Raw genomic sequence first — 21,257 nt, 5'->3', positions numbered from 1 at the left:
ATCTTCTGACTAAACTAACTTTCTATATTTTTCCCCTATGCTAAGGAAAGAGAAACTCTCACTTATATTTTGGGTGTAGAAAAGCTTGTACAAGGCTGGGCGCGGTGGCTCAAGCTTGTAATCCCAGCACTTTGGGAGGCCGAGGCGGGTGGATCACGAGGTCGAGAGATCGAGACCATCCTGGTCAACATGGTGAAACCCCGTCTCTACTAAAAATACAAAAAATTAGCTGGGCATGGTGGCACGTGCCTGTAATCCCAGCTACTCAGGAGGCTGCGGCAGGAGAATTGCCTGAACCCAGGAGGCGGAGGTTGCGGTGAGCCGAGATCGGGCCATTGCACTCCAGCCTGGGTAACAAGAGTGAAACTCCGTCTCAAAAAAAAAAAAAAAAAAAAAAAAAAAAAAAGAAAAGCTTGTACAGCATCCCCTACACACCCGGGGCCACTGAGGCATCAGAGTGGCTGGAGGTGGGAGTAGGGAACCACCAGGAGCTTTAACCTTCAATAGAAGACAACTTGTGTATCTTGATCTCTGAAAAATTGAATGCAATCTTAAATGACAAGAAGTTCAGGACAAGGAAGTGAATAGTCCCATTACATTCTGCATGTGTTCAGGCTTCATTTAGAGGGTTACATGCAGTTATGAACACCACATGTTAAAAGGACATTGACACACAAAAACACATGTAGAGCAAGACTGATGTGTTACTGGGGGATCCACAAAAGGTGTTACAGGATGATGAAAGGAACTGAAGAAGTTTGCTTTGGAAAGGGAAGGCTTAGAGAGGGTCTGAGAACTGTTTTCAAATATTTGAAGGGTTGTCATCTTGTAAGATGAATTAGATTTACTTGGTGCAGCTCCAAAGACCTGACTCAACACCATGGTGGTTAGAAGTTAGTTCAAGACAGATTTGAGGCTCAAGAGGAAGAACTTTCCAAAAACTAGAGAGGATTACAAATTGACCGGAAGGCAGTGACCTCCCTGTTATTGCAAGAATTCTAGCTGACTCCACAGCCAAAGGGAGCTCTTACGAGGTTGGCCCCTGGCTCTCAAAGCATATCTTCTGCTTGACTGTGCTGCCCGCAAAGCGCACCGATGCTTCTTTTCCTAAGGGACAATTCGCTTCTGTCCTTTGTGACTTTCTTCAGTTAGATTCTGAAGCTGATGAGAGACTCAAGAAGCAGAAATGCAGGGCAGGCCTGCCTTTGAATGGCCTTTTTCCAATTAGTAAAATGTTTCCCTGGTGACTCTTTGACTTTCTTCTCCTACCTGATTCCCTTCATTTCGAATTCATTCTTTGGGAAAAAGTGTCTAGGCATTAAATTGTTTAAGATTTTACATTATCTACCTTACAAGTCCCCCGGTATATTCAGAACCTGACATTTTCCAAAGAGGTCAGAATTTTTCCTTCAAATACCTTAATGCAACTTAAACAGAACCATGTTTCCTTCACTCAGCAAACATTTATTGCATGTTTGCATTTTAAACAGAAATGGAAATGTGTCACACCACCCTACCTCCTAGACCCTGCCCCTTTCAGGCTCTGGATTAGGGTTAGAGAGAGGGTCATGGCACAAGCAAGGGTGAGATTAGGACCAAGGACACTCTGAGATGCTGCAGACCAATGGGCAGGCACCCAGCACAGCCTGCAGGGCCTAGAGCTGCTGCCATGGTAGCTCTGCCAAGGGCCAGGCTGGGCCACCCTTCCAAGCTTCATAGCCAAGGAGGTGCCATCTGCTCCCTAGAATCCACAAACATACTGTTTTCATGGAAATCTCTCCTCCTGCCCCGCCACCCACCCCAACACCTTGGCCTTCTGCAAAGCCCCAGTGGAATGCGGAAGCAGAGGCCACCTGCCTCCCTCCCCATCTCCAGCCTGGTCATGCCTGACCTGCTTCTCTAGGAAATGAATCTGGCAGCCATCTTTTCCCCTGCCCCACCCTCCACAGCCCTGTCTTTTCAAAAGGCCTGGGTGTGGCCTTCCCAGTGAAGCTTATCTCCTCTCATCTACCACCTCCCTTTGGACCCAGAGAAGGTGCAATGCCCCGTCTGCTCTCAGGACACCCTGGTCTCACACATCTAATTCCATTACATCCTCAACCTCATCCCTCTCTGCCATCCTAGAAAAGAGCCACAGCAGTTTCACCAGAGCCCTTGCTGACTTTTCCCAACTACCAAGTGCACCCTCCACCACCACCTCCCTAACCCCCACCAATTCTCTTCTTCCTGCATTGGGTGGGCCTTGGGTTGGACTTCAATTGGAAATACGGTTAATGATGTTAGGAGCATAGGCTTACTGGTGTCACCACTGCAATCTTCTCTCTGGTTCAATCTCTGCCTGACTTCTGGCATACACAGTGCTGTCCATTCAGGCTGAGAACTGAGGGCAGACATGGAGGCCTGGCCATGTTTGGGGAGGTGGAGGCAGGTGTGGATAAGCATACAGAGCCAGCTGAGCTTAGAGATAAAGCCTGCCTTACTCAATGTTTCTGCCATTGGAGTTTCTGGCCCGTATAACGGATGCAAACTCATCTGCTCTTGTATCATACTAGTGGCAGCAATACTCATGACTAACTATTCCTTTTTTAATTTTTTAAAATTTATTTATTGGAGACAGAGTCTTGCTTTGTCCCCCAGGCTGGGGTGCAGTGGCACAATCATAGCTCACTGTAACCTCAAACTTTTGGGCTCAAATGATCCTCCTGCCTTGGCCTTGCAAAGCTCTGGGGTTAACAGGTGTGAGCCACCACCCTGGTCTATTCCTGTTTTTCTTTTATTTTGAAATGGAGCCTCTCTGTTGCCCAGGCTGGAGTGCAGTGGCATGATCCTGGCTCACTGCAACCTCCACTTCCCTGGTTCAAGCAACTCTCCTGCTTCAGCCTCCCGAGTAGCTGAGATTACAGGCATGCACCACCAAGCCTGGCTAATTTTTGTATTTTTAGTAGAGACGAGTTTTCACCATTTTTGCCATTTTTACCAATATGTTTCATCCCCTACTTTAAAATCCCAGGTCCATTCTAATTTCTTCCGAGAAACCAGCCAACCCCATTCTTTCTTTCTTTATTCCCTTGGTCCCCTTGGCACTCGTGTACCTGGGCAGACATTTAATTAACAATGGAAGCCTGGCGCAGTGGCTCACACCTGCGACTCCAGCACTTTGGGAGGCTGAGGTGGGTAGATCTCTTGAGCTCAGGAGTTTGAGACCAGCCTGGACAAGATAGCAAAACCCCATCTCTACAAAAATTATGAAAATCAGTGTGGTGGTTTGAGCCTGTAGTCCCAGCTACTTGGGAGGCTGAGGTGGGAGGATCTCTTGAGCTCAGGAAGTCAAAGCTGTAGTGAGCCTTAGTCATGCCGCTGCACTCCAGCCTCAGTGACACAGTGAGACCCTGTCTCAAAAAAAAAAGAGAGGGACAGTAGTATATGGTGATTGTCCCTATCATACCAAGCACCCCAGGGGCCAGGATGAGGTCTCCCACTTTCTCTAATGACACCCCACCCTGCCCTATCTCCAGCATTCACCCAAGGGGCCTGAGAGGCAAAAGAGCTCAACACCGCCTCAATAGCTTAGAAAAAGCTGAGCAGAAGCAGCAAACACCTCACGACCCTCGAGTGTAAAACTAATCCCCGCCTTGGGGGACATCTCTTCACCCCATGATGGAAACCAGACCCAGAGCGAAGAGAGATCTATTCCAGATTATACAGTGAATTAATGGCAGAATTGAACCCAGAGTCCCAGCCATCTAGGCATTGAAAAAAGTGAAAACTGGAGGGAAAGAAAGACAAATCTCAGTGGCACTGGAGACTCTCAGGGCTCCATGGCCCAGCCCTTCAATTTCCCCTCCTGCTGCATGGCCCTCCCCTCCCCCTCCTGCCAAGCTGCCAGAGGCTCCATTTAGCTGGAGACAGCAGGCGGATGGGTGGGCGGGCCAGCTCCCAGAGCCTAGGGTAATTGCCTATAATGAAAACTCCCACAGCCTTTGTTCCTGGGAGCAACTGTACGGTTGAGGTTGTGCTCAGAGGTCTGTGTGCACTTGGGAGCTGATGCCCAGAGACCCCACCCTTCCTTCCAGCTACCACAACTGGCCCAGCAAGAGACTTGTCCTCCCGGCAGTCACTGTGATTGCCGCTGAGCCTACTCCTCCTCCTTTCCTGACCGACCAGCCCAAAGCCTGTGTGCTCCCTGAGCTACTCAGAGTCAGTGACTTCAGCTTCAGTGGGAGCTCTTCGCTGTGTATATGTACATGGCTGTACATACATGCTCATTCTGAGGGCAAGGGTCATGGCAGGACAAAGGACTCAAGGCCTGGAGTTGCTAGGGTATCCCTCTGCCCTGTAAGTGATAATGTTCCTGGTAAATGGGTAGGTTGTAGACTGTCCAGAGCTGATAAGCGTCAGGCATCCTAGCGTCCTCTGGGGCTTCCTGCCTGGCCCAGCTTTGCCTGCTGAAGTACAGACATGAGCACACACCCATCAGGGAGGGGCCGGTCCTGAGTGGTGCAGGGCACCATCAGAGGAGAAGAACCAAGCTCTAAGAGGGTTTTCTTAGCCCTGTGGAGGGGCTTGGAGACCAGGAACCCACTATCATGAGTGACTACCCTTTCTTGGCCCCACAGGTTGCAAACTGACCAGGAAACTGGCCCCCTCCCCCAGGGCAGCTGGGCCCTTGATGGCTACCCTGAGCCCCTCAACGAGACTGAGGAGAGCTTCTCCTGCATGGGTAAGTGCTCTGGGGGAGACTTCCTCCCACGGGCGGGAGGCCACTGGGCTCAAACTCTCCTCACTGCCCACAGGGAAGAAGAAGTGGCCTAGGCTGGATGGGTCCATCTTTTGACAAGGAGACATTAACTTGTGAATTGTGCTTTTTCATCATGCTTTCCTCAACCCAGGGTTGGTCCATGAAACCCAGGAGCCCTTCAGGGGCAGCATAGGGAAGTGACCAGGGGGTGCCATGTTTATCTGATGCCCAGGCTGTGGGAGTCACTGCATGTGTGTGCCATGTGTGAAGTCATGACACAAAGGTAACAAGCTGGGAGTGAGAGCCAAGTTCTGAGTGATGCCCCGGTTGAAAAATGAAGGTGCTGGAGTTAGGGAGGCAGGCCAGAGCCATCTGGCTAGCTGCCTGACCACTGTGGCTTTCCCTCCCAAGACCACTTTTAACAGGCCACTCCCACACATGTCCCCTTCCCTGTGTCATCCTGTAGTCACAAGATACCACCTGAGCCTCAAGAATGTAAGATTCACCAAGAAGATCCCTAAATCTCAAATACAGCAATATTCCATCAGGGCAGAGGCACGGGGTGTCCCAGGTGCAGCCTCAGGTGCTCAGTGTCTCTGAATCAATGAATGATGCATGAATGAGTGAGTGTATTGGGTACCATAGGTCAGGCCCTAAATGGGTCAGATTCAAAACTCAGCAGCACTTGGGGATGTGTGTTGATTTTCTTACAACATTAAAGAAGTATCTAGAGGATGCCTGTAATTCACACCACAGATACACGAGGCTGCACACCGCAGGGAACCCGGTCTATCCTTTACTTTCCCAGACAAAGGGAAACTTGCCCCAACAAAGCAATGGATTTGCTTTTCACAAACCTGAGACTGTGCAGAGGGTTTGTCTCCCAGCTTTGTCTCAGTGCCCTGCTCCTGCGGGCAAAGCTGGGGCTTAGAACACAGCCTGATCCTGAGATCATTGGACAGGATGGTGTACCGCTTCTGTCTTCTGTGTCCCCTGCTGGGCAGGTGGCCGGATATCCCTTCTGGCCTGGCAGCCGGGACCTTTTGAGCCCTTTCTAGGCCTGGTCTATAGCCACGACCTTGGAGCTCCTGCAACCCTAAAAAACAGGACAGCAACCCTCATTCTTCCATGACACGCCTTGTGGGGGAGGGTTTTGGGTTAAGGATTGGACATTCGCAAGTAAGCCATCTCCTCGCACAGTAAGCGTACATGCAGGGGAACCAGGGCATGGAAGGGGACGAAAGGAAACCCAATTTCTCTGGCACTGAAGAGTCATCAGAATTAGAATGTGGTAACCAGGAAACTATGTGGAGCTCTATTTTTACATTTGCAGTTTTGTTAGCGTAATGGCTTCCTCATGTGGATGCCACATTGTTAGAGCCTAATGATCTCCATGCACCTAACCCAGCTCTCACTCACGATTATTATCCAAGGAGTTGATGAGGGGACTTTGACTTTTAACGTCGGCTGCAGACTAGCATTAGGAATCCCCCAGGCTTGTCAGCTGGAAGACCACCCTCACTGGTTAGATGTGAAAGTGTCTGTTGGATCACGGTTGGGTTCCCCTGGGGGGACAGAGTGTCAGGGAACCTTTGGAGGAGGGCTTTACCAGAAAAGTGAGAAACACTGGCTTCCTCCAAGGCTCCTAGGGAAGGGGAGCAGGGTTCACAGCACTGCCTCTGCTCCTGCGCTAGCTAGTTGTCATGGTGACCCATCTCTGCTGAGGATACACTGAGCTCTTTGATGGGTTGGATGGGGAGAGAGATTTGGGATTTGCCTGTCTTGTGGAAGAGGCTGCACTCTTCTGAGCTTGAAGAAGACAGAGAAGAGAAGAAGAGAGGAGGCAACTGAAGGGTTTCATTTTATGCCTTGCCCTCCCACTCCCCAAGTCACTTGGGGTGTGACATGACTCATTCATTCATGTATTCTTTCATTCAATCTACAAACCATCAGTGAGTGTTTGCCTTGTGCCAAACACTGTGCCTGACACTGGGGTAAGAGACAAATAAGACTTGGATCTGCCTTCAAGGCGTTCACAGCCCGGGATTCACTCCAGTGAGACTTAGCTAGAAAATTTGTTGGGATCCGAGAAGCTATGCCCAGTGACCTGCCTCCGTAGGAATTGACAAGACAGCCAGTCAGTCCTGCCTCCCTCGCCAGGCCCCACAGCATGAGGAGGGTGCTGAGCTTATTATCCTATTTTATAGAAGGAGAATTGGGTGCTTTGGAGGGTACTCATCGTGTATTTATATCGTTCATAGAATCCAGCAGAATTATTTCACGGTTATTGATCATGCTATTCCCATATCAATTTGTAGATGGTTGGGGTTTGGGGGCTTTTTTCTGAAGCTCATGTATCTTCCCTTCCTGACCATGAACTCATCTTGCTCCCCATCACCTAGGATAGTGCCCGGTGATCAGGGTTTGGTGAAGGAGTGAATTGAGTGAATGGAGTTAAGGAATTCAAAGTAGGTGGTTGTAGAGCTCTAAAGTGTATCCCCTATGAGCCTGTTTCTTCTCTACCACCTGACAAAGACCAACCAGTCTTTCTCTGCTCCTTTCCTAATAGGCTCCTCTCTGGCCTCCAAGCTCACTGAATGGACTTTTTGAGGGGAGTGCAGAGTCTTTGAGGGGAGCAGGAGAAGGCCAAGAGCTTTCTCAGCCTTGTACCACTTTCTTACTTAATCTGCCTGGACTCTGGGCATAGAGTCCAAACAAGGCTTTCTAATCTTTATGTAGCAGGAGGAGAATTTCCCATGATGACTTGCCTCCAACCTGGGGTGTTGGAGATGTTCTTCATCTGTCCTGAAGGCCATCCAACAGCAGCTGCTCCTTCTGCCGCTGCCCTGAGGCAAGTGTGGAAATGCCCAGCCCTCTGGCATTTGTACCTGTGCCCTGACCCTCCCTGGCCCACCTGATTCTGTTGGTGAGAGACCAGGGCAGTCCCATTTGCTCACTCTCCCACTGGTTGCATCAACACCAGGTAGTGCACAGACCACCACCACATCTTAATTTGCACAGCCAAGAGGAGCCAAGGCTGACATTACCGTGTGCGCACGTGTGTGAGGCTGTGTGCAGGAGGGCTGGGAATGGTTGCCCCAAGGTTTATGCAGATTCTTTAATGACTTCCACTTTGTGGCATGTTTGAATGAGCACTAAGTGGACCCATAATGAAGGGATCTTTTTCTCATCATAACATGTGTCATCGGGAACAAGCCAGAGCCTCCTCCCTGCCTCCTCACACGAGGGTTGATAAATATAGAGAACGGGTGGGGCAGTGTGGCGTTTGGCAGTTTGGGTTCATACTGGGGCTGTTTTTCTTTTCTTCCTCTTTCTTCTCCCTTGTTGAGCTGGCTCCATCTTTAAGCCACAGTCAAGTTTTCCATGGCTTGTGGATTTGAACTAGAGCAGAGATAGGGTCTTCATTCTAAGAAAACTTGCAAACTCAGCATGCCCAGGGCAAGAGCAAGGATAACTACTTTCTGGGAGAGGAGTTTGTTCCGGGGGTTTCAAACCACGTCCAAGTATTCCGGGACAACAAATGACTTGCATCAAAGAACACAGGAAGTCAAAGCTCTAACAAACTTTATAGATCTCCCAAATTTGGCCTCATTTTCAATGGGGAGAGATGAGACTCAGAGCAGAGAAGTGAGACTGCGTGGGAAGTTAGCATGTGAACCGAAACCAGGACCACTGCTTTCTGACTCTTTAAACATTAAAAGGAAATAAATGGTAATAATGACTATCATTTATTGAATACCTACTATGTGCAGGGCATAGTGCCAAGTGCTTTATATAAAGTCTTTCATGAATACCTTATACAATCCTTTGAAGGTGTTATTATTACTCCGTGTTATGGATAGGAAACTTAGGCTCAGAGAGGTTATGTAAAACATGTCTGAGGGCCGGGCACGGTGGCTCATGCCTGTAATCCCAGCACTTCAGGAAGCCGAGGCAGGTGGATCACAAGGTCCAGAGATTGAGACCATCCTGGCCAACATGGTGAAACCCTGTCCCTACTAAAAATACAAAAATTAGCCAGGCATGGTGGTGTGTTCCTGTGGTCCCAGCTACTTGGGAGGCTGGGGTGGAAGAATCGCTTGAACCCAGGAGGCGGATGTTGCGGCGAGCCTAGATTGTACCGCTGCACTCTAGCCTGGTGACAGAGCAAGACTCCATCAAACAAACAAACAGAAACCAAAAACAACCTGTCTGAGGACATCCAGCTAGGAGGCTGTGCTGGGATTCCATCCTAGGCTTGTCAAAAGTCACACTTTTCTCTTACTCCCTGCTTTCCCATCTGCCTCCAGTACTCACTCAGTTGCACACTGTCCAAGCTCAACTCAGTCCTCCTTAGCTCCTGCCGAGCAATCAGGAAGGGAATGGGATCAGTGAGCCACAGTCCCTGCTCACCTCTCCCTCAATCTGAGCAGGTCCCAGGATGCCACTGGCATCCCTGTCACTCCAAACCTATGTCATTTCATGCTGAGTTCACACCGCTGTGGTCTTTGCCCTCTGGGGACCTCCGGGCCAAGATGAGCCTTATGTCCCAGCCATCCGTGGAGAGAAGACATGCAGACAATTGACTAGAAAGTAGAACAAGTTCAGGAGCAGATGATATTAGTCGTGTTCTCAGAGCTTGAGCAGGTTGGTGCTGTGTGGGGCACAGGCGGCTCCGGAGTGCGAGGGTCTCTAGAGACCCTGGTGGATAAACAAAGCAGCAATCTAGGACCTGATGGGCGTCCAGGAACTCGGACGGAAAGCCATAATAGCACTAGTAGCAGCAGCTGACACTTACTGTGGCTTACTGTGAACCAGGCATCCTCATAGGCACCTCCAATCCTTCTAACAACTGTATGAGGCTCGGAACCTAACTCCCTGCTGGCCTTGCATCACAGCTTCCTCACTTGCTGGCTGTGCAGCCTTGGGCAACTTATTTAATCTCTCTGTGCCTCTGTTTCCTTCGTTGTGATCGGGGATGATAACAGTGCTTTTCTCATAGGGTTTTGTGAAGATTAAATGCACGGGTATAGGTAACATGCTTAGAAGGATGCCTGGTACATAAGATCTGCTCAATACGTGTTTGGTGTTATCTGTTATTGAGGCAAGTGTTATTATTATTATCACATTCACTTTGCAGAGGAGGAAACTGGGATAGATAGGTTAAGTGGCTTGCCTAAGGTGGTCTAGCCAGGATTTGAACCCATGCAGCTGGTCTTCAGAGGTCATGCTGTTAACCATACGTGCCATGACCTCACTGGAGGGGAAGATGACCCAAGTGTGGGAGTTCTCCCAAGGAGGCCTGGAGAGACAGTGGGATGACCAGCCTGGTTCCGGGAGGGACCATCAAGACAGAGGCCAGAGAAGTGGGGTAGTCCGAGGTACCTGCTGGAGGGGTTTGAAGTAGAAACTGCAGGGGTTTCCAGGCGTGGTGGCTCACACCTGTAATCCTAACACTTTGGGAGGCTAAGGTGGGTGGATCACCTGAGGACAGGAGTTTGAGACCAGCCTGACCAACGTGGAGAAACCCCGTCTCTACTAAAAATACAAAATTAGCCAGGTATGGTGGCGCATGCCTGTAATCCCAGCTACTCGGGAGGCTGAGGCAGGAGAATCACTTGAACCCGGGAGGCGGAGGCTGCAGTTAGCCGAGATTGCGCCATTGCACTCCAGCCTCGGCAATGAGTGAGACTCCATCTCGAAAAAGAAACTGCAGGGATCTGGATGCTATTTCTTTAGAGGAATATAGAGGGAGAGGGGAGATTGAGTTTTCAAGACAGAATTTGGCTGGGAAGGGGATTTATCTCTGGAGAGTGGATTTGACCCAATGTTAGCCATTTCAGTGGAGTGGCAAGAATGGCAGAAGCTGGTCAACTTGGAGCCTCTTCTCCCCACGGCTACCTGGACCAGGTCCTCCCACTCTAAAAGGTGTATGAGTGATTCTACATGGTTTCTGCAACCATGAGTGCTCCAAACACAGTATGTAAGATTGGCAAGACCCAGCTTCCCTGTTTCTTGCTGCTGTACTGAGAAAACCAGGGCCTCTGCATTGCCCAACCCTGGAGGAAATTCATATCCATTTGCCAATGTTTATAAAGCACTTACTGTGTTCCAGCTGCTATTGTAGAAGCGTGGGATACATATGTAGACAAAAAAATAGGCAACGACTTCTGCCCTTGTGGGCTCTTTATGATGTAGCCTAAAGCTGTGCAGTGTACAACCTGGGCAGCTGTACTTGATCTATCCGACGGCCCTGGAGAAGCTCCAGCTCTGGAATATGTCTCCCACCCTAAAGAGTAGGAGCAGAGCTCTGGCCTCACGACACTCCTGGGATTAACAAGCAACAGCAGTGTGTGGGCCACCCCTCTTCACCCTGAGTATTGAATAGATGAGGAAGGTGATAAACTTCCCTGTGGTTTTCCTAGAAAATTACCTCCTACACCCAATACCTGTCTGTCCTGGACTTGGCAGCCCCCTAGTAGATTTTGAGAGATTCAACTCTCCAAACCTGCAGGGATCTGCCTCAGTTCCTCCTAGGAAATCCCAACCCCTTGTTTAGTTCTCCATGTGTCTATGAGCCATGGAAAAGTCCGGGGAAAAAAAGGACACTTAAGGAGAGGTGGCCTGATTGACAGGAATCTTTCCAGATCAGACCACTCCAAACAACTTCGGAAGCTGTTATGCAGGGAGCTGTGGAGCAGCTACAGATTTCAGCCGTGAGAGGTGGAACTGGCTAAACTTCCGCCACTGCTGCTCCCTATGTCTCTGGCCAATCCAGGTAATCCTCACCTCAAGTGCAGCTCTGAAGATCTGGCTCCTCAGGTCTTTGCCCCATGCCTGGGCAAAGATTGGCCAGCCCTCCTTATCTCTGAACTGTGGTCTCCCTGAGAAGGCCCAGGGCAGACAGAGAGCCTGCAGAGGGGGCTTTATCTCAAGAAGCGCTGGCTCCATGCCAGTCTTGGCCAAGGCTGAAGCCTTGCCCTCCAGCACTACTGAATGGGCAGAAACTGGAACACACCATCCCATGCCCCCCCCCAAACCCCTTTGTAAGAGGATTAGGGTCCCCTGCTGAGAGACTTCCCTCCCCACTATAAGGCTGTGGGCAGGCTTACACAGAAGGAGCTCTGGGGAGAGGGAGTTGAAGAGAGTGAGGTGACACAGACACAATAACCAGAGAGATTAAGTGCTGAGAATTACCCCAGCCACAATAGTCATCCTTTAAAAGGGCGGAAGGAATAAAAAACCTGCCTTCCTGGGTGGTGGGAGTCCCAGGCTTCAGAGAGAGCTGAAGATAATTAAAGGTCAGAACCTAGGAACGGTCAGCAAGCGTGGGGTCATCCATGCCAGACCAGATGAGCCCGGGGAGGGGAGAGCAGAGAAATGCTCTGTTGTCCCTTCTTTCAAGAAAATCCTTCCAGGAGAAGGAAATTAGCAAGTTCTGGGTTATGAATGATTGAGGTCGGATAAATAACAGAACTTCCTGGCAGGAGGAGAGCTCAGCCCCAGTGGAAGTGGAAGGAGAGCAGCCTGAGGTTCATATAAACACTGGCACAGTCCAGGGGCAGCAGCTGACCTCATGAGCTCACCGCATCCTTCCTGCCGAAGAATCTGATGTTGCGTGCAGGCAGGAGGGAGCAGAGAGGCGGCAAGCCCCTTGTAAAGACATCGGGCCCTGTGAAAGACGATGCTCTCATCGTGGCACTGGAACTCCCACCATCGCACCAACGAATGCTCTTAACATTCGCAGAGCAATTTTTATCTGCCAAGTAATTGCCAGTGATTATTCTATTAAAATTTCATTAAAATATGAGTCCATGGCATTCCTCTGTTAAGTTTAATGCCTCACTCAAAAACCTAACAAAAACTCTAATAAAGCACAGAGGTGCCAACTGAGAGCATGAGTGCAGCCACAAAATGGGAATATCTTTCTCTCCAGGGTAGTAAGAAGGCCAGGTCTCTTTAAACCATCTGTCCCAGTTGGTTCAGGCAAAGGTGGGTAAAAGTTTCTCATTACTTTTGCAGTTGTCTTTAATTTTCTGGAGTCAAGAACCTCTTTAAGAATTTGACTGTTATTACAGTATATCCCCCCAGATAAATGGACATATTCACAGTATTTGGCTGATGTTTGATGGCTGGTACTGGGGACCCCCTGAATCCAGTCTGTAAACATAGATTAAGAAGTTCTGTTCTAGGATAGTGATGTCATCACTCTGTTGACAAGATAGCCACAGGGGCCTTGTGCTGTTCCTCATCAAGCTTTTGGGTCTGTGTGGCCCACAGTGAATTAGGAGGATTTATTACAGAGTAAGGTTATTTCTAGGGTCCCTCTTAGTGTTGTGATTTAATGAACTTGAAACAACAAATTCTTCGTGGACAGGACAAGGTTTGCCCATCCTGAAGGACACATGCTCACAATAGCAGTTTGCTTGTTCCCAACTAAAACATGGGCACAGTCACACACCCTACCTTCTCCTTCCTTTGCCTTCCTGGAGCTCTCCCTCACAGGCCTGCAGTTGCCGTGACAACTGATCGGGGTGGGTCATGGTCTAAGCGCAATGTACCTGGGTGGTGCAGCGCTCTGCTGGGGCCCACTGTGCAATATCCACCCCAGCGGTGTGTATGGGACAGTTGCTATGGCAACATACAGGAAAAGCACATGTGGGAAACATCTGGACTTCTTATCCTGGGCTCTTTATTAGCCTGAGGAGCACAGGGATCTGATTTGAAATGAGTACAGTTTCAGACAGGGTACCCTCGATTAGAACTTCTCCTGCCTCTCCCTACTAGAAGCCCCTGGGCAGAGGGAGTAGAGATACTCAAGCCCCTACCCCCGCCCAATTTCTTCTAAGACCAGCTGCAGACCTTCTCTTAAGGTCACATAGCAATCAAAAAGACAACTCAGAACCCCCAAGACTTGAGATTAGGGAAGTCCTCAGAAGGTCCTGACTTGTTGGAACTGTCAGGTCCACTGAAAGTAACCAAGACCCCAGGACACAGGGCTGAGCTATGAAGCGACTGGTATAGCTACAGAGACCAGCTCTGTCTGAAGGATTCTTCTCTGCCACATTCACACTCCCAGGATTCTGTGCGGGCAGTCTTAATGTGACTGCAGTCCTAGACCCATACAGACTTCAGGCACAGCAGGTGTCTGGGTTACAGGAGCTCCTCAGCAGGACAGGCAGGAAATTAGGGAGAATCAGCGCCCTCCTTCCTATTCTTCACTCCCCCTTTTAAATACCCAGTCCCCCTTTCTCTGCCAGGATCCCAGACTTTCCTGCTGTTCGGGTTCTATATGTTTTGGAATCACATGCAGTTATGGGAAGATGTGGAACACACACAGACCTGTATTCAAATTCTGATTCCACCAGCAGCTTGCTGTGTGGTCTTGAGGCAAGTGCATTTCTCTGTAAAATGAAGATAAAGATAGCCCCTGCTTCATAGGGTTTTATGAAATGATGAACATTACAAGTCTAAAAAGGTCCCTGGCAATAGGAGGTGCTTAGTAACTGTAAGATCCCCTGTCCTTCAGTTCAGCAAGCATCAGTGAGCCCTTACCAACTAACCTATATAGGGCACTTACAATTCAGCTGGCAAGAGAGGATATCTCCCTGGGATATAAGTAGGCAGAATGTGACTGCATGGCCCCTGACTATAATCAGTGGGTAGGAAAGGCAAAAAGCAGTGTGGGATGGGGTAGTCAGAGAAGGCCTCCTAGAGGAGGTGGCCCTGAAGCTGGGCCTTGAAGGGAGAATTGGATTTGAATTCATATAACAGCAAGGCATTCAGGAAAAGGGCAGAGCAAAGCAAAGGTACAGGGTTGGGGGTCAGGCCTAGACCAGGGGCATTTAGAGGTGAGCATTAGAGGGCAAGGTTTCCAACAGGTGAAGCCAGAGTGGGGAAGGGCTTGAAAAGTGCGTGTTGGCCAGTACTGGCCTCTAAGGCAGCCAGATAGCAGCCGGCAGGGGACTGTCTTTCCCTGGGAGGCCATCGAGGTCATCAGGGTCAGAGATATGCTTCCCTGCAGGAGATCACGGAGTTCTGGCTTTAAAAGAAGGAAGGTCTCAATGCTTGGAGATCCTGCACCTCCGTCCCCCAGGAGAGGAAGGAGAAACCCCGTGCCTTGTTGCGCACTGCCAGGGCTCTCCTGCTGAGAAAGCAGTCACGAGAAATAGAGGTCCTGTGTTCTAGCCTGGGGGCCAGAGCACTTGGGAGAAGCAATAGCCCAGCCCTGAGGCAGCCCTCCCCAGCCCCTGACTTTCCTGCTGAGAAACCCTTGGCTGAAGGTGGGTTAGTTTTTTGGATTCCAGCTCCCATCCTCCCCTCCCAGGTCTGGAACAGGCCCTCCCAGGAGCCTTCAACCAGTTTCCACTCCCTCCAGGGTTACACAGCCCTGAGAACCCTGCCTCTGAAGAGAGGGCCTGTGCCCCGTCCCCATCCCAGCTTGGGGGAGCCCCAGCCTCCAGCTGGGGAAATGGGGTTTCAGGCTCTGGTCTTGTTTACTTGTGTGACTAGCGGTGACTTGTTTTCCTTCTAAGGGACCTCATTTCTGCCTCTGTCCTTTCACACTACGGGCAGGCGCATCCTTGCTCTACCCCTGCCCTGTTGGCATAGAGAATCGGGGAAGATGTGTCCAGGCAGCTGTGAGCTCCAAGGAATGTGGGTTGTAGTTAGAATTTCTCAGCATTTCCACCCTTCTGGAAGCTCCCCCGAGATGGTTGAGCCAGAGCGCAGACTGAGGCCCATGACCTCTGGCTCCACTCCCAGCCTCTAGTTTTCTCTTCCTCATTTTCCCCAATAGACCAGAAGACAACAAATCTCTCTTCGGAGGCCACACACCTGTAGCCCAGAGTAAAACTCCCCAACCACTGAGCTCAGGGAGTCTTCTGGGACCAGAGAGGGTAAGCCAGGGGCCTACAGTGTCCACAGACATGTCTCAACTATCAACACCCTGGCGAAGTCAAGGCAGTGGGTGGGCTAATGGGCCAACCTAGGAAGGCTTCCTGGATGAGGCCCTGGAGGTGTGAGCCACCCAGAGCATCCATATTGGACCACTGTGTCTACTGTCTCCTTTTTTTCTGCAAGTGGGAGTGGGGGGTGGGGCTGAAGTCCCAGCTGGGATTACTGCCTGGGCTGTGAGGAGACTTTGTCCATTTTCCCCCTGTCTCCCAGAGGTGTGATGAAACCCTCTCCATGCCTCTGGGCACAGCAGAGATCTAGGGGCAGGAGATGGGTCTCAAGCCCTGAATGCCCCGAGGTCATTCTTCTGAAGAACCGGAGCTTCCTTCAAAGGAGCAAGACGAGGGTCCACTGGCCTCACTCTGGCCCAGGGCTGCAGGGAAGGGAGAAAAGATGCTGCTGGGCCACCATCCCAGAAGCTTGGCTTCCATTCCACACGCCAGCTGCACTGTGTCTTGCCACGGGGTATTAAGAGGTCACTGCTGTTTACAATTCCCTACACATCTGTTCTGAGTCACGCATTCATTCATGTAATCAATCGTCATTCACCAACTATTTTTGAGATCCCACTATGTGCATAGAGCTGGGATGGGTTTTGAGAAAAAGTTCAATGGAAGATGGATCCTTGGAAAACACCAATGAGTGAGTGAGGAATGACAGCCCCGGACGTTCGGAAGCGGTGAGGGTGGCTGCAGTGAACAGTGTGGGGGAGTCAGGGAAGGCAGCCTGGAGAAGGCAGATTTGGCCTTAAGAGGGCCAGGGAGAGCCGGGCGCGGTGGCTCAAGCCTGTAATCCCAGTACTTTGGGAGGCCGAGGCGGGTGGATCACAAGGTCAAGAGATCGAGACCATCCTGGTCAACATGGTGAAACCCCGTCTCTACTAAAAATACAAAAAATTAGCTGGGCATGGTGGCACATGCCTGTAATCCCAGCTATTCAGGAGGCTGAGGCAGGAGAATTGCCTGAACCCAGGAGGTGGAGGTTGCGGTGAGCCGAGATCGCGCCATTGCACTCCAGCCTGGGTAACAAGAGCGAAACTCTGCCTCAAAAAAATAAAATAAAAATAAAATAAAATAAAATAAAAAAAATAAATAAATAAAAGAGGGCCAGGGAGAAGAGCAGACTCTAATTCTGCCTCCAAAACCAGCTGGAGCCTTCCCATCTTACCTGATGGCAACTCCAATCTTAGAGTTGTCTAGGCCCAAATCCTTGGGGGACATTCTTGGTTCCTCTCTTTCCCACACACCCACAGTTGGCCAGTAGCATCTGGAGCCTGACCGCTTCTCACCACCATGACAGTCACCACCCAGTTCCAAGCCACCATCATCTCTCACTTGGGTGATTGCAACTGCACCTGCCCTTGAGCCCAGCAATTTGCTCCCCACACAGCAGCCAAAGTGACCTTTTCCAGAGGGAAGCCAGGTCATGTCACTCTCTGCTCCCAACCTGCCAAGGTTCCCATCTCCCTGGGAGTAAACAGCCAAGCCCTAGTAATGTCCTAAAAGGCCCTCTCTGCCCTGGCCTCACATTACCTCTCTGACCTCATCCCCTGCCACTGTCCTCTCCCTTCCTGTCTTTCCAGCCACACTCATTCATCTCCTTGTTTTCCTTTGAAAACAGCAGACACGTTCAGGTGCAGTGGCTCATACCTGCAATCCCAACACTGTGGGAGGCTGAGGCCAGAGGATCAGTTGTGCCCAGGAGTTTGAGACCAGCCTGGACAACATACTGAAACCCTGTCTCTAAAAAACTTAAAAAAAATTAGCCAGGCATGGTGGTGCGCACCTATAGCCCAGGAAGTTGAGGCTGCAGGGCACTGTGATCGCACCACCGCACTCCGGGCTGGGTGACAGGGTGAGAGTGAGACCCTGTCTCAAAAAAAAAGAAAGAAAAGAAAACATCAGGCGCCGGGTGCGGTGGCTCAAGCCTGTAATCCCAGCACTTTGGGAGGCCGAGGCGGGTGGATCACGAGGTCGAGAGATGGAGAACATCCTGGTCAACATGGTGAAACCCCGTCTCTACTAAAAGTGCAAGAAATTAGCTGGGCATGGTGGCACGTGCCTGTAATCCCAGCTACTCAGGAGGCTGAGGCAGGAGAATTGCCTGAGCCCAGGAGGCGGAGGTTGCGGTGAGCCGAGATCGCGCCATTGCACTCCAGCCTGGGTAACAAGGGCGAAACTCCATCTCAAAAAAAGAAAACATCAGGCACACTCACCCTCGGGGCCTTTGATCCTGGTGGGCTCTTCCCTCTGTCTGGAAATCTTTTCTCCCAGATATCCATTTGCTCCCAAACTGCTCCCTGTCTTCTTTGCTATCTTTACTCAAATGTTCACCTTCTCAGTGCAGACTTTTTTGGGCCACCGTACGGAACGTTCACCCCTACCCCTGAATAGTTCAGATTCCCCTTCCTGCTTTTCTCTTCTTAGCACTTTTTCATAACTAACATCTCTAATTTATTCTCTTTCTTACCCATTAGAATATAAGTTCATGAGGACAAGAATTTTGGTCTGTTTTTTCTCTGAGGTATCCTCCAGCACCTATCGTAGCTGGCATTGAGCAAGGCACGAGTAGTCAGTGCCGGCTATGATAGCTGCTGGAGGACACCACAGAGAAAATTAGCTGGTCATCCAGATGCAGAGAAGACCACGCTCATGCATCAGCTATTTCTCCAGCCCTAGCCTGGCCTTGCCTGCATGTTGGGTGCTCAAGAAGTCCCTTCTGATAGCTGCAATGACATGAGGAAATGCCATGGTAGAGAAAAGGACAGAAAGAAGTGGGGAGCGATGGCTAGAGGGCTTTCCACAAAGGCAGGGGTGTTGGCATCTGCTAGGGCGGTGACAAGGAGACCTCATGGTAGGTGTCTAAGCAGGGAAAATGTATAGAAAATGCTTGTCACTCGGTTGGGCAGTGACAGCTCCATGCTGGTCCAGAGTGAGTGGGCTAGGCTTGAAGAGCCAATGTGGCTGAGTTTCCAGCCCTTGCTCTCCAGATCCTGATTGTGGTCCCAGAAATCAAGCAAAATCTCCCCTGCTCTGCCCTTAGCCCTGGAGGGAGCCAAGTATGGACTCACATGCCCCCTTCTTCCTCCCTCAGATCTCTCCTTCTCCCAGGGTCTCCCTTCCTTCCTTCCTTCCTTCCTTCCTTCCTTCTTCCCTTCCTTCCTTCCTTCCTTGCCTCTCTCTTTTCTTTTCTTCTCTTTCTCTCTTTCTCTCTTTCTTTCTGACAGGGTCCCACTCTGTTGCCCAGACTGGAGTGGTGCAGTGGCACTATCTCAGCTCACCACAACCTCCGCCTCCCAGGCTCAAGCGATTCTCCTCCCAGGTAGCTGGAATTACAGGCACGTGCCACTATCGCCCAGCTAATTTTTGTATTTTTAGTAGGGACAAGATTTCACCACGTTGGCTAGGCTGGTCTCGAATTCCTGACCTCAAATGATCCACCCATCTCAGCCTCCCAAAGTGCTTGGATTACAGGTGTGACCCACCACACCTGGCCCCAAGGTCACCTTTCAAGGTCAATGAGGTGGGGACAGCCTAGCCTACCTTCCTGCCTTTGGCTCTCCCTGACCCCCAGTTCTCCTAACATAGTCCCAACTGGCAGATTCTCCAGACCCCCAACAGACACCCGGGTTACATCCGTTTCTAATTACAGGGGTGTGAGAATGTGAAATCACACAGCATGCGTCTCCTTGGCTGTATGCCTATGTCTTCATTCCTCAAATGGCTTTATCTGTCAACAGATATGGCCAAATCACTCATCCTATCGCCATTCCAGAAACTACCAATGCCTTTTGGAAAGAGAGGAGTGGAGTGATGAGCTGGTCTTTGGGGTGCTGGGGATTGGGGACTTTCATGATTCCAAACCAGCCTCTTTCTCCACCCCTTTAGAAACTTGGTTACTGACATCACCAGCACCCACTGCCTGCCCAGCCAGGCCTCTCCCTCATCGCATAGCCTCTTCATTGATCATTGATGGTAGGATCTCTCTTCAGAGGACAATTTGAAGCCTGTCATTCTTGCAGGGTAGAGAAGGAGTAAATGGCCCAGTGGACGGGGCTCAGGGCTGGGTTTGGGGATACTGTGACGGGGCAGGTCCTTTGCTTTTTAGGAATCACTCGAAGGAACATTCTGCACGTACTGGTTTTATCAACTGATGTTGGAATGGCCGTTGCCACGGCAGCAGAGCGCTCCCACTGCAGTAGAGGATAGTGGGAAACTCATGGGATGTGAAAAGAATTAAAAAAGAGCCAGATAAAGGGAGAGGTCACATTAGGGAGTGTCAGAAACTTCCTGGATGCCAAGATGGCCATTTAAAGGGACCAGCACCTCGCCATGGCAAGGCCCCTTAAAGAATGACAGTGCACAGAGACTGGCGCTCAATGGGATTGGCACTGGATTAACTCATGGGATGTACATAGAAAGCGTCTTCAGTGTTATAAACCTACAGGTGACACTTCATGCCGGAGAGAGTGTGGAGCACTAGGTTTAGATGGCAGGGAGGAGGTCTCTCTTACGGACAACACTTTTTTTTCTTCTCAAAAGAAGCAGAATTTCAGGAGCTGTTTATTGAAGGAAGTGAAAGGACATGGGATTTGGGGAGTAGGATATCCCACGAGAGCGTAAAGAGAGGGGAAAGGGACCAGGCCAGAACACCAGATCAAATAAGAAAGCAAGATAACCAGGAAGGAAGGAAGGAAGATCAGGCCCTGGGGAGGGGGCATAAGGTGACAAGGAAGTGCAAGTGGACAGAGCAACAAGTGGAACCATGTTTGGAGCAGTTTTAAAGAATTTGAGAGGCACTAACCTACAGGCACGGGAGTCCGAGACAAGGGACCAAATTAAACCGGGAGAGGGAACCAGGTTTTGCTCACAGCAGTATACACTGGGTGGAATGTGTCACAGTGAAAATATACACAGTGAAAATAAGCTTTCTTGGCCAGGATGGTAGGCAGTGAATTTCCCTTTGTCTGCTAAGGAAAAGATGAATTTACATGCAGAAAGAGGATATTGAGACAACAAGTAAGAACAACTGTAACCGGGCAAGTCAGAGAACAGGTGTTGTCAGATTCTGAAATTGCTATTTTTAGGGAAGGTATGGTTCTCAGGTGATTGAATTAGGGGCATCTTGTGTAAATTAGAGAATGACCAGTAAGTAAGGATGAAGACTGTAGAAGTGATGGCTTGTGACTTCACTGCAAGTAGCCTGCAGGATGGGGGAGGAAGGGCATGGTCATACTTACTGAAAGATTGGACAACAAAGGTGGGGCTTGATCCCTTGTTTGAGCTGGGACCTCATGTTTGGACATAAGCATGAGTACTTCATGTGTACCCAGAAAGAAAGTCCCATGATTGGCCTCATCCTTTGGGTACTTTCTGTGCCTTGGCCAAGTTCTGGCATGATACCACTCACATCCCTTTAACCACTTCTTCACTGCTTGTGATTTCCTGTTTGGAACGGTCCTCCCCTGAGTTTCCTAATGCTAGACACAAGCCTCTAAAGCCAGGGTGCATCGTGCACTGCAGACGGTACAGAATCCTCTCGTAAAGGATTTTTGCACCCAACT

At 50.1% G+C, this 21,257-nt stretch overlaps 1 protein-coding gene across 7 annotated transcripts in view; it reads left to right on the top strand.

The window, feature by feature from the left end:
- The window catches only part of NAV1 (neuron navigator 1), a 279,966-nt gene that overhangs the window by 86,771 nt on the left and 171,938 nt on the right, over positions 1–21,257 (top strand). For all 7 annotated transcript variants that reach the window (XM_074385049.1, XM_074385048.1, XM_074385044.1 and 4 more), the window contains exon 3: positions 4,617–4,720. In XM_074385049.1, the coding sequence (XP_074241150.1) occupies positions 4,617–4,720 (104 nt within the window). The remainder of the gene's footprint in view (positions 1–4,616; positions 4,721–21,257) is intronic.

The sequence above is a fragment of the Saimiri boliviensis genome, chromosome 14 (genome assembly GCF_048565385.1).
Source record: "Saimiri boliviensis isolate mSaiBol1 chromosome 14, mSaiBol1.pri, whole genome shotgun sequence".
NCBI classification, from domain to species: Eukaryota; Metazoa; Chordata; class Mammalia; order Primates; family Cebidae; genus Saimiri; species Saimiri boliviensis.
The sequence above is the reverse complement of the archived record's forward strand: the minus strand, read 5'-3'. Positions and strand labels throughout refer to the sequence as shown.